An 11,279-nucleotide genomic window follows, 5' to 3' on the forward strand; every position below is an offset into this window, starting at 1 on the left:
ACAATAATGGTCAAAGCAATAACATGAACTAATGTCAAAGATCAAGTAGGCATATAATACAACTTAGGATACATTTGATTTTCCAGTTTCAAAGGGTGCAATTTAAAAATGTAATTAAATATTTGATAAAATAATTATGATTTAACTTTTAAAATTGTGTTTTCAATCGAAGACTTATCATATATATAAGTAGTGATAATCATAATACCAACCACACTGATGTATTTTATAATATTACTGTTCAAAATTTTTTTTAATAATATAATAATATTATAATATACCAATGAACTCACGTTGATGTTATGATTATCACTATTCTATATATATATATATATATATATATATAACTTTCATGAACCCGATTTCTCTTTTTTTTTTTTTTTTATTTGTTTGTTTGTTTGTTTTTTTTTTTAAATTAACTGTCTTTTTAACTCTCTCTATTAACTGAACCGGTCCTTTAAGACAGATTTTACAATGTACCCGCAGATTGTGCGGATTTTCTATTAACTGAACCGGTCCTGGGGAAATCACTGGTGTTTGGGTGCCGGTTTGGGTCCGGCGGAACTCACCGGCGTTTGGGTGGTTTGGGTCCGGCGGGGTTCGTTTTCTAGAGCCGACTGTGACGGCTTCATCACTCTCTCCAATTCGCACATTCTCTCTAAGGGCTCTTCGAAATCAAGGTGAGCCACAACCTTAATTTTCTCGATTTCTCTCTGATCCGTTACTTCAACCATCGAAGTCCTTCAATTTTCGGACGAAAATTAGGGATTTTTTTGTATGTGTGTTCGATTGAGGAATATAGAAGGTGGTTGATAATATGCATTGAGTTTTAAAGGTGTAATTTTGAGATTAAGAAGAACCCGTGATTTTTTGTATGCAATTTTTATGCAAGTCCTACATTTGATCCCACGAATATATCTACGATTTGTTTGTTGGATGAGAAAATGTGTGAGAAAGATAGTCATTAGAAGTTGGCTATATATATATATATATATATATATATATATATTTGGTTTTGGTTTTAGAGAAACTGAGGGCCCAACTCAGTTTGGCGGAAGAGGTAACTTGAGGTGGATTGGTTTCCAAATGACGAAAATATCTAAAGCTTCCAATATTTAATGTCTACTGTTGCTTTTGTTTTTCCCTAATATTCGTACATGTAGTATTGAAGTGTGAAATGTAAGAAATTGCCCATGATGCTTCGGATGGACTGTTTCTTTAACTGTTGCTCCTGATTCCCCTAATGACCTCTAGTCTCTCTTGCTTAACATGGCAGAATAGAACATGTAGTAGTAAATTAAATTGCATGCAAGAGAAATTTTGGCTTGCTGCGCTTGCTGATGAGTTGATTTGGTTGCATGTATAAAATAATTGAACAAGCCTTCCCTCTTTCTAACTTACGGCAGCATTATCCTTGGGCTTTTGTTGTTAATACTTGTTGTATCGTTGTATGGTGTTGTATGTTAGTTTTGTGAACAATTTACAAAGGCCTTTTGGTTTGAGTGAGTTTGATGGTGTCGTGTAGTATGTTTCTAAAACTCCCTTAAGAATTTCATGTGTACAAAGAGTGGGCTACATTAATAATGGTGTTAGGAGAGCATGGTGAATGATTATGTGTTGATTTGTTTGGCTGAAATTAAGACATGCAAGATAAATATGATTCTGGTGTACTATTCAAATGCCCAAGAGCACATAGTTTCTGCCTTTCTGGGCTTTTTTGATTATTATTATTATTTTTTTCTTATAAAGGTTAGGATTTAGGAACATTGATCAGTTTAGTCCTGGACAACAATTATAGTGAATGGCGCAACAAGCAGTGCAGAAGAACACGCTGTACGTGGGAGGGCTGGCGGAGGAGGTGAACGAGGCAATACTCCACGCGGCGTTCATACCCTTCGGGGACATTAAGGACGTCAAGACGCCGCTGGACCAGGCCACCCAGAAGCACCGCTCCTTCGGCTTTGTCACCTTCCTCGAGAAAGAGGACGCCTCCACCGCCATGGACAACATGGATGGCTCCGAGCTCTACGGCCGCGTCCTCACCGTCAACTATGCCCTCCCCGAGCGCATCAAGGGTGGCGAGCAGGGCTGGGCCGCCCACCCCAGTACGTTCCTTTCCCTTCCTTCCCTTTCTTTCTTTCTACATTTATCAATGTATAATAGTCTCTTTATTAGTTTACTAATTGGGTATTTTGTGTTTTGAATTCATTACTTTGGGGTCTAGGGCTTTTGTTTAGGATTTAGTGCGTATATAGGGCTCTGCTCTGGTATCGCCTTTTGGTTAAATAGCTGGTGCTGCTTATGCTTATTATCTACAGCTCAAAGATCTACAACTTATCATTGAGAATGGATCCATTAGTACGAAAAGCATTCCTAAAGGAGGAGCTAAATGATACTTTTATCTAAAATGGCTAATCAGATTTGTAAAAAAAGCCCCACATTGGATTAGCAAAACAAAAAAAAACAATGCAAAATGGATATTTGATTGGATTAGCAAAAAAAAAAAAGGTACATGTAGCAGCACTTTTCAAATGAGCCATTTTATTTTTTATTGTTTTTCTCACCTGTTTTCTCTTTTTATCAAAACTTTTCACACTTTTCAAGGGATCATTATGAGAATATTCTTTCACAATTTTTAATAAAAAGATATTAAAAAGATATTTAAATGATATAGATAAAAATATAGTTAATCGGATGTAGAAGACCTTTAAAAATTCATTAGCTAAACTAGATAAAGTGAATTTGAGAAGCTATTTTGCATAAAAATTTGGTTCCTCCATTAAGAATGCTCTAACCAATACGAGAAATATGATGATTAAGTTTTTAAGTAAATGGTAGGCCATAAAAATTCATATTATGTCAATTAAGAAACTTTTATAGCTTATGTTAACAAAATGGTAGACCACGGAACTTCCTTTGATTATGCCCTGTACAAGTATGATGGACAGCAAAAAAATGGCATCGCGATGCTGATTCAATGGGTTCAAGGGGGTTTCCATGTTACATTAACTCTGTTTATTCCTCAATTGGATTCCCTAATCTTCGTATGTAGGCTCAGATTAAACCTGTCAGCTATTGAAGCATTGCTTCCAGAACTCCTAGATAAGAATTATCGAAACTTTCTGATGAAGCTTTAATCAATTAAAAAAAATGTGTGTGTTACAATCTCAATGTGGTAAGCCATTGTGGTTAGAGTTGGAGTCTTTTTATCTTAATGATGCAAAACAGAATAAAATTGAAATGAAATAGGAAGCGCGAAGATAAAGATAGTTTTGAGTCTTGTTTCTGAAATGACTGACTAACCTGTCTAAGATGGAGGCAGATCGCGTATGAATAAAAACTGAGTTATTACTTACAAGCGCTTTTTCATCCTTTGAAAATCATGACATTTCTAATGAAAGTATTACTTGGCCGTACAGATTTCTTATGCTTGAAGTCAGATTTTAATGGAATGAAAAACTTGATATGGATATGTTGGGTTTCTTCTAGGATACTTCAGTGAGATCTTTATTCTTTCTGATGTGGGATAATATGGGCTATTATTTGAGTGCTTCAATTTCTTTGTATTTACCACTGCGTGAATCAGGTTCTGAATAGAGTTTATAGTTTTAATATGTTATCGATGGCTAAAAGCCCACGGAACAATTTAGTGCTTGTGGTATTGATTCTGTATTTTCTTTTATCTTTTAGTTTGGGCGGATGCGGACACATGGTTTGAAAGGCAGCAGCAAGAAGAGGAAATGCAGCGTATTCAGGCAGAGAACCGGGCTGCAATGGAGGCTGCAGAGGAGTTGCATCGAAAGAAAGTGGCCCAAGAGCGAGAAGGGGAAAAGGAAGATGAAACAGAGATCAAGGATGATCCCATGGCAAGGGCTGAAGCAGAGGTTTTGAAATAGAATAGTTAGTTCTTTGCTACCAAAATGAGCACTAGATGAGGTAAGCTCATCATTCTTACTGATCGTTTTTATCAAATCTCTAATCTGTCACAACTCTTGTGTAAATGAATACTAGTATTCGTGCAGATGGGGATTTGCTTCCTCTATACAACTGGTAGATTGATTTGCATTGTGATCTTTTGATTTTGATAGCTTCTTTCTGCTTCATGGATGCCTTAGTAGACTTTGTGGTTGACAATGGTCCATGATTTCTATTTTAAGTTCACTCCTCGGTTATTTGCATTTTCATTTTCAGTTTTGCATTCAATTTTGATGAGGCTGGAATTCCAAGTAACCAAGTTTGTGAGCTGCAATTTACTTCCCAAAATTGTAAGTGGCTTAGTAGGAAACTATGCGGTCATTAAACAGCAATATACACCCGCATCAACATGTTCAATTTCAACGGTTAATACTCCGCATCTATCTACCAAAAACATAGACATATTATTACCAGATAATCACAAAAGATGCAGGGCAACAGGTATGAACATAAATGTCATCAATCTCATAAAAATTTAACCTCTTTGCAAATTCCTGGACCGTAGTACTGTCATCAAAGCTTCCGACCATATGATGATAACAAAGTGCACTTGATGGGCAGTTCTCGAGCGGATCCAATACCATTACTTTAATGGCCATTTGTGATGCTGCTCGACATAACATGCGACCCAGGTGCCCTCCTCCCAGAACTCCAACAATCATATCGGATGGTCCATGTACAGGTGCATCATCTTTCCTAATCATACAATTATTGTAGTGGAAGGTTATGTGTTAAATAAATCTTTCATCTCCCAAATAATTTTCAATAATATCACTAGGTTCTTTCATATAATTCCATGCAGTAGCCAATAAACTCTTTTTTCTTTTTTTTTTACAGATAAATGCAATTTATTACAAAACGCCAAAGGCATAGCCTAAGTATAGGAAGTATATGAGAGAAAGGCCTAGCTAGAAGAAGAAAGAAGATTAAAAAAATTAAATTAAATTAAAATTTTTTTTTAAAAAATGCAAGCTGGGAAAAATTTATGTCTAAAATAGCAGTCCAATGGAATAGAGTCTTGAAGAAAAAATCCTTTTAACTCCACTACTATCCATTCACAGTTTTCAAAATTTCAATAATTTCTTTCCATCTTCCATATGGATTGTGATCCTCTCTAGTTCATTTGGACCGGAGGGGATCCAAATGCCTTCCATATAGCAACATTCCGTATCCTACCAAAATGCCCTTTCCAGCAAGAGAGGAGTGGTAGCCAATAAATATGTTGAAAAAAATTGAAGTCTCATTACCTTTTTTTCTTTTCCTTTTTTTGACATGTCCGCACAAGAGGGGGAAAGGAGATTCGAACTAGTGACCTCCGCTTCATTAGGCGTGGTCCTAGCCGATTGTGTTACCTCTTGGGGACTGAAGTCTCATTACTTAATTTCACATTTTCGTCATTTATTATTTTAGAAATGAGATACATTAGAAAACGAAACATGCAACATAACATCCATATTTCTTTTCTTATTCTTTGACTGTTTCAAACATTGATAAAGACCCAGCACAAATAATATTAATACATAATCATATTAAGAGAATTGCTCACCATACAATAGGTAAAAAAATGTTTATTATCTAAAAGATGATATATATATATATATATATGTTCATCATCAGCCTAGTAAAAAAATTACTAAGGCAACGCTTGCTTAGCATTTCCCAAGTACTATTTTTATTTTTTATTTTTTTGAATTTTTTTTTGAATTTCTAAAAGGCCAAAAAAAATTTGCTGAGCTTTTGGGTCTGCCTACTAGCCAAACAGTGCCTCTTCTATTCAAATTCCAATATTATAAAGCAGAAAAGTAATAAGTTTAGGAAACAAAAGCACTCATTGCAGGTATATAATCTGGCTTACATACCTGGCAAGGTCTTGTGACTGTCATGCGCCGCGCCGCAAGCCAAGAGTAGATTTGTGTGCTTGGAAGGCTGCTTGATTAGACACTTTTCTTGTGTACTGTGGTTCATAGAGAAGCTCAGTGCGGTTGGTCTTATTGGCGAAGCCAAAGGCGACCTGAAGCAAAGATCGGAAGCGAAGAGATAGTTGGCGGTTGTGGTTTGGTGGAGCATGTCTCTCTGAGGGTTTGAATTGTATCACCACGCCGCGCTCTCTCTCCCTCTGTGGGATTTCAGGGAAGGATGAGAATATGGGTTGGGTTGGGATAAAACGGGTGGCTGGTGAGTTGGTGCCTGGTGGGAAAGAGGGAACTAGCAACACTAAACTTCAACTCCAATGGTTTTTTTTTAAAAAAAATAGTCTTTTATTTTCATCTTTTCTTTCATTTCTTAAGTGGGTGGACCTTCTTTCACTCTGTGTAAACTCCTTTCCTTCCAAAATTTGATTTTGCTTCACATATAAAAATACACAAACAAAAGTCATTTCACATGGGCACTAGAGCTCAAAATACCTATAAATGGAGAAAGAAACTCATTTTTTGCATTCTGATCCACAAGAAACAATAAAATTTAGTTGCTGCTATGTTGTGTATTAAGCTAACAGAGAAACACAATAGTGTGTTAAAATAATTTCCTTTAAAATCAAAATCCTACACTCAAAGATTGAATATTTAGTCTTTAGTTTAAGTAGATATCATTATTAGTATAAAACACTACTTAGCCCACAAAAGTAAATATTATGATCATTGAAAATGTTGGACATGAACTCCATTTCCTTATCATAAAAGAAGGGGGATAAAAATGAGAAAGTTATGTAATAGAAATTGAAAATTCTCTATTGGCCTGCATACTAAAAGCCCAGTAGCCAAAACAGAGCCTAAGAAAGAAAACTACTAATGTGAAAATCAGAGCCAACTACTCTAACCGTTGCCTGGCATATAATTAACTGCACCATATTTGCACATCGCGTTGGGAAGAACTTCCAATCAGGATAGATTGTATTAATTGCACCTCCTCTTGTCTGAAATTTTCTTGGAGCAAAGTCTGGTTCCACCATCGCGTATCATCATCAATGAGGGCACTGATCATCGAATCTCTATTAAGTGTGATTGGTTGGGATTGCACAGCATATGTGTACGGCATTGGAAGCCACTTGTCACCCCAGATTTTAACACTTGTTCCATTCCCAATTCGCCATATTAACCCTTCCTATGAATTCTCTTGTAAAACTATGTCCTTTAGATCCAATGCTTCAACCTCCTCTTCCTCAAATGAAAAATTTAGTCTAATAAATTTGGAAAGAAATCTTCTTAATTGGAGTGTATTGATCTCCTATAAAACAGTTATTTAATTCCAAGAGTCTATTCTGCATATCAAACGCTTCCTTAATATATGTAATACAAATAGATATTTTGAATGGATTGTTTTCGATTTATCAAAGTGTGTTCTGAACTCCACCATTTTACATGGCGAAAATATTTAATTATGCATATATGATTTTTCAGCTTGAAATGGCTTAGGTGCTACTCATGAAATGTTGAAGATTTTGGGCAGAATTTAGAGGGAGTTTATTCATTGTACAAGGACATGCCCATCACTTATTCAAAGATATTTGTCCCCTAACTGGTGGAGGAGTATAAGAGAATTCATAAATAAAGAATCTAAATAATATTATGTTAATAAGTGTAGGATATTGAGATGAGACATGGAAGAGACTCACGAATGTTTGACCACATATTAATTATAAAATTGAGAAATCAAAGCTACTAATTTTGTGATCATCTTGGCCAATTAAAATTCTTCTAAATATGATGTAGTTGTTGTACTTATTGGACACTTTTAAGAGCATATTTAGGATTGTGTTAGAAAATAGAGTTTTTATGGGTAGTGATATACTGTACGCCGGGCAAATGTTTTTTTTTTTTTTAAAAAAAAATTAAAATAATGAAATAATAATAAATTTTTTTTTTTGGCCCGGCGTGCAATATATCATTACCCAGTTTTTATAGTTGAAAAGAAATTTTTAGAAAAACCTTATTTTTATACCTTTTTCAAAAAATGGTCAAAGTTAAAAAAGTAAAAGATATACTTTTAAAGTTTTTTACTAAACCGATTAGCTTTTTGCTTGAAACAATTTTTTTAGGTACTAAAAATGTTTTTTAAGCTTCCTAACGCAAGCCTAAGAGTATATTTGGGATTGCATTGTGAAGTAGATATTTTAAAGTAAAAAAATAAAAAGAACTTTTTAGAGAAAAACTTTAATTTTAAAATTTTCTTAAAAGTGTGCTTTGACCATTTTTAAAGTAAAAAAGTCAAATAAAGTACTCTTGAAATTTTTTACCAAGTGTGTCCTAAGGCCTGTTTGAGTGTGCATTTGAAGAGCCTAAAAGTGCATTTAACACTTAATAAATCCGTTTGAAGAAAAAAATTACCCGATTGGTAAAAAAAATTGAAAACGCTTTTAAGAATCCAAAAAGCCTAAAAATGGCCAAAACACACTTTTAACAAAAACTTAAAAATGAAGCTTTTGCAAAAAAAATGTTTTTTTGATTAAAAAACTCTATTTCTCAAATGCAATTTCAAACATGCTCTAAAATAGCTTTTGAACCTATTTAACTCAATCTCAAATAGTCTCCAAGTATTAGTGCTAAAATATCAGGAGAGAACAAAAAAGGTTCTCTTTTCAATCCATTTTGTTCACTCTACTAAAACTGTAGAAAACTTAGTTTTGATTCACAATATTTAAAATATTTTGTATTGTAAACATAATGAGAGATAATATACCTTTGTATTTTGAAAAGAGGAATGACAGAGTTTTCTTTCAAACTGGGTTAAAGAAATTTCCTTCAGTCTAGTCTATAAAAATGACATGTACATTTTTTTAATAACATATGAGATGCATATAAGTTTTTAATAAAGATTATTCTAATTTTGTCCCTGATATTAAAAAAGCATGTGTTTTTCACATGTTAAATAGACACATGTCATTTTTAAAGACTAGGTTAAAAGAAATTCATCCAATCCAGTTTGAGAAAAAACTCTATCCAAAGAGAAGTAACTGATCTAATTAACAACTAATTAAGTTCAAAGATGAAAAAACGAATAAATATTTTCTTACAAAAAATGATTCCCTATCAAAATGGTCCAATTTTGCAGGCTACTGCGGCTATGAATAAATTAAAAGGCTCAGCGTCGGTCTTGGATGAATTCAATGTTGAGGACCACGCGGCTCCAGTCATATTAATATGAATTACATCAGCTTCGTGGGGCTTCTCATTTTTTTTTTTTAATTTTTTTTTTGGGTAATTGGTTTCATGGCTTACACAGTTTTACTCTTGCTGTAAGTAGTGGTTCTAAAAATAAAAAAATAAAAAAAGAAAAAAAAAGAAAAGGAAATTACTGTTTATAAATTATCAAGAACTGGAGTCCTCTTTCTGAGTCGTATGTGCAGTAGAAGCTGCGGGGAAAGCTTGCTGCATCTGGCCATGGCTTTGGAGTGATTGCATTGCAACACGGCCAGCAATGGCCACAGCTGCATCCGGTATGTAGGAGCAAGGATTAGCAGATGATGTTGTGCAGTACTTGCTTTTAGAAAAACTCATTTGTGAAATGAAATCAGTGGATTTCTCTTATGTGATTCTGAACAATTTCTTTTTTTTTTTTTGGTATTTGAAAAGGCAATGGGGAGAGTTAGGGATGATGATGATGGAGGAAGGCATTATATATAGTCTCATCACTTATGGCTAAAAAAACCCTAAACTGGCAAGATCTAACAGAATTAGAATGGGTACAAGGCTTCTTCCCACGCCCACGCCCACACCCATTCCCCTCCTCTCTGTTTTCTCTATTTCTTTTCTTCTTGACCTCTCAGTTTCCATTGGCACTTTTTTGTATTCATGGTAGAAAATCTTGATCCACTTCCTACTTCATTATTTGGACAAATCCTTTTCTTCATTCTGAACTTTTCTGTGGCGGTGAGTGCCAAACTCAAACTTCCATAGTTACGTGTTGAACTCATGGGGAACATGGATACCACCGGAAGAGCGGTTTTGTACTTACAGATTCAGATAAGATTCCCAACCATCTTTCTCCAGCTTCTCTGCTTTTGTCAAGACACCATTCCTTGTGTCTTCTTGATATTGGCTCATTCTGCAAATAATATGAAACCCAGATAGTAAGTGCAGGATTATATGAACCAAAATTTTTAATTTCTTTCTTAGGTTTGTAACACACTGCGCGTCATTATTAACAAGTGAGAAAGAGAGAGAGAGAGAACGCAACCTAGCCAGTAGGTCAGCATCCTGAATCCCCAACATCCTTACGGCGAGCAAACCTGCATTGGTAGCATTGTTTATTGCAACTGTTGCAACTGGGACACCCCTTGGCATCTGCATAATCATAAAAGAGGAAAAATGTTTAAGGACTTTTTGCCTAAAAGAATTTTTTTTTTTTTTTCAATGGAAAAAAATGGGGGAAAAGAGATCAAATATGAACTTGGAGATCACAACTAAAGCAAAATATTTTTCTCTGAGGCTCTACGGTCTGTTATTTTACGACTATGAAAGTCATTGTGTGAAAACTAACATGATTAAGCAAGCATCCGCATACTTCCACCATTCAGATGTATTTTTGCTAAATCACATATATTCTGCATTCGATTAACATGGTTCAAAAAAATCGCCTCCATCCGCTTAAATTTTAGGAGCATTTTGCCAAGGAAATGTATGTGTAATCGTAGATAACAAAAGAACAAAGATAATATCTTTTTCCTGCCAATGCAAATCAAAGAATTAACTAGAATGTGCTCTCATCAAATAGGGTGAACTAAAAAACAAAAAACAGAAAAGGGCATCTCTTAGATTTCAGGATTTGTGTCATAACGTGAGCTGGTACTACTAGGTGATGGGGTACTTAGGATTTTTCTAGGTCGAAGCAAAGTCATTTGAGATACAGTCAGAAATTGGGAATGCGGGACTTTGGTTAGCCGAGAGAAATAAAGGCGTCTATCAAGTGGTGATTTCGGGTAAATTAATAACGTAGAAGTCAAAAAAGGGTATACCTGCACAATGGATAGAAGTGAATCAAGCCCATCCAATGCAGAAGCACGCACGGGGACACCAATAACAGGCAAGGGAGTAAGTGCAGCTACCATACCTGCAAGTCATGACATAGCCTCAATTAATGCCAGTGAGACATTTGATGCATTATAACAGTATTTATGGAGTGTAGTTTAGATATAACATGCCTGGCAAGTGGGCTGCACCACCAGCACCAGCAATGATAATCTGAATGCCTCGCTCCTGAGCAGAGGAGGCATAAGTAAACATCATTTCAGGGGTCCGGTGCGCTGAAACTATTTTCACCTGCAAATTAGAATTGGAATATACAAGAAAACAGAATCAGTGATTGAC

The 11,279-nt window shown here is 35.1% G+C and overlaps 2 protein-coding genes across 5 annotated transcripts in view; one reads left to right on the forward strand and one right to left on the reverse strand.

Annotated features, from left to right (window-relative positions):
* The first annotated feature begins 475 nt into the window (after positions 1–475).
* On the forward strand, positions 476–4,664 carry LOC132191421 (uncharacterized). 4 transcript variants are annotated; one of them, XM_059606429.1, is made up of 4 exons: positions 476–680; positions 1,750–2,105; positions 3,691–3,936; positions 4,192–4,664. In XM_059606429.1, the coding sequence occupies exons 2-3, from the start codon at positions 1,802–1,804 to the stop codon at positions 3,894–3,896; spliced, it is 510 nt and encodes a 169-aa protein (XP_059462412.1). In that variant the 5' UTR covers positions 476–680; positions 1,750–1,801; the 3' UTR covers positions 3,897–3,936; positions 4,192–4,664. The 4 variants fall into 4 exon arrangements, with proteins under 4 accessions (XP_059462412.1, XP_059462410.1, XP_059462413.1 ...); XM_059606427.1 differs by lacking the exon at positions 4,192–4,664 and having other exon boundaries at positions 3,691–4,184; XM_059606430.1 differs by lacking the exon at positions 4,192–4,664 and having other exon boundaries at positions 1,762–2,105; positions 3,691–4,184.
* A 4,250-nt stretch (positions 4,665–8,914) lies between these two features.
* Positions 8,915–11,279, reverse strand: part of LOC132162467 (uncharacterized) — a 13,929-nt gene continuing 11,564 nt past the window's right edge. Inside the window, exons 11-14 of the mRNA XM_059572707.1 lie at positions 11,114–11,252; positions 10,928–11,022; positions 10,150–10,256; positions 8,915–10,017 (exon numbers count right to left, since the gene is read on the reverse strand). Coding sequence (XP_059428690.1) covers positions 9,924–10,017; positions 10,150–10,256; positions 10,928–11,022; positions 11,114–11,252 — 435 coding nt within the window. The 3' untranslated portion in view covers positions 8,915–9,923. The remainder of the gene's footprint in view (positions 10,018–10,149; positions 10,257–10,927; positions 11,023–11,113; positions 11,253–11,279) is intronic.

This window comes from Corylus avellana, chromosome ca9, assembly GCF_901000735.1.
Source record: "Corylus avellana chromosome ca9, CavTom2PMs-1.0".
Classification (NCBI taxonomy): Eukaryota; Viridiplantae; Streptophyta; class Magnoliopsida; order Fagales; family Betulaceae; genus Corylus; species Corylus avellana.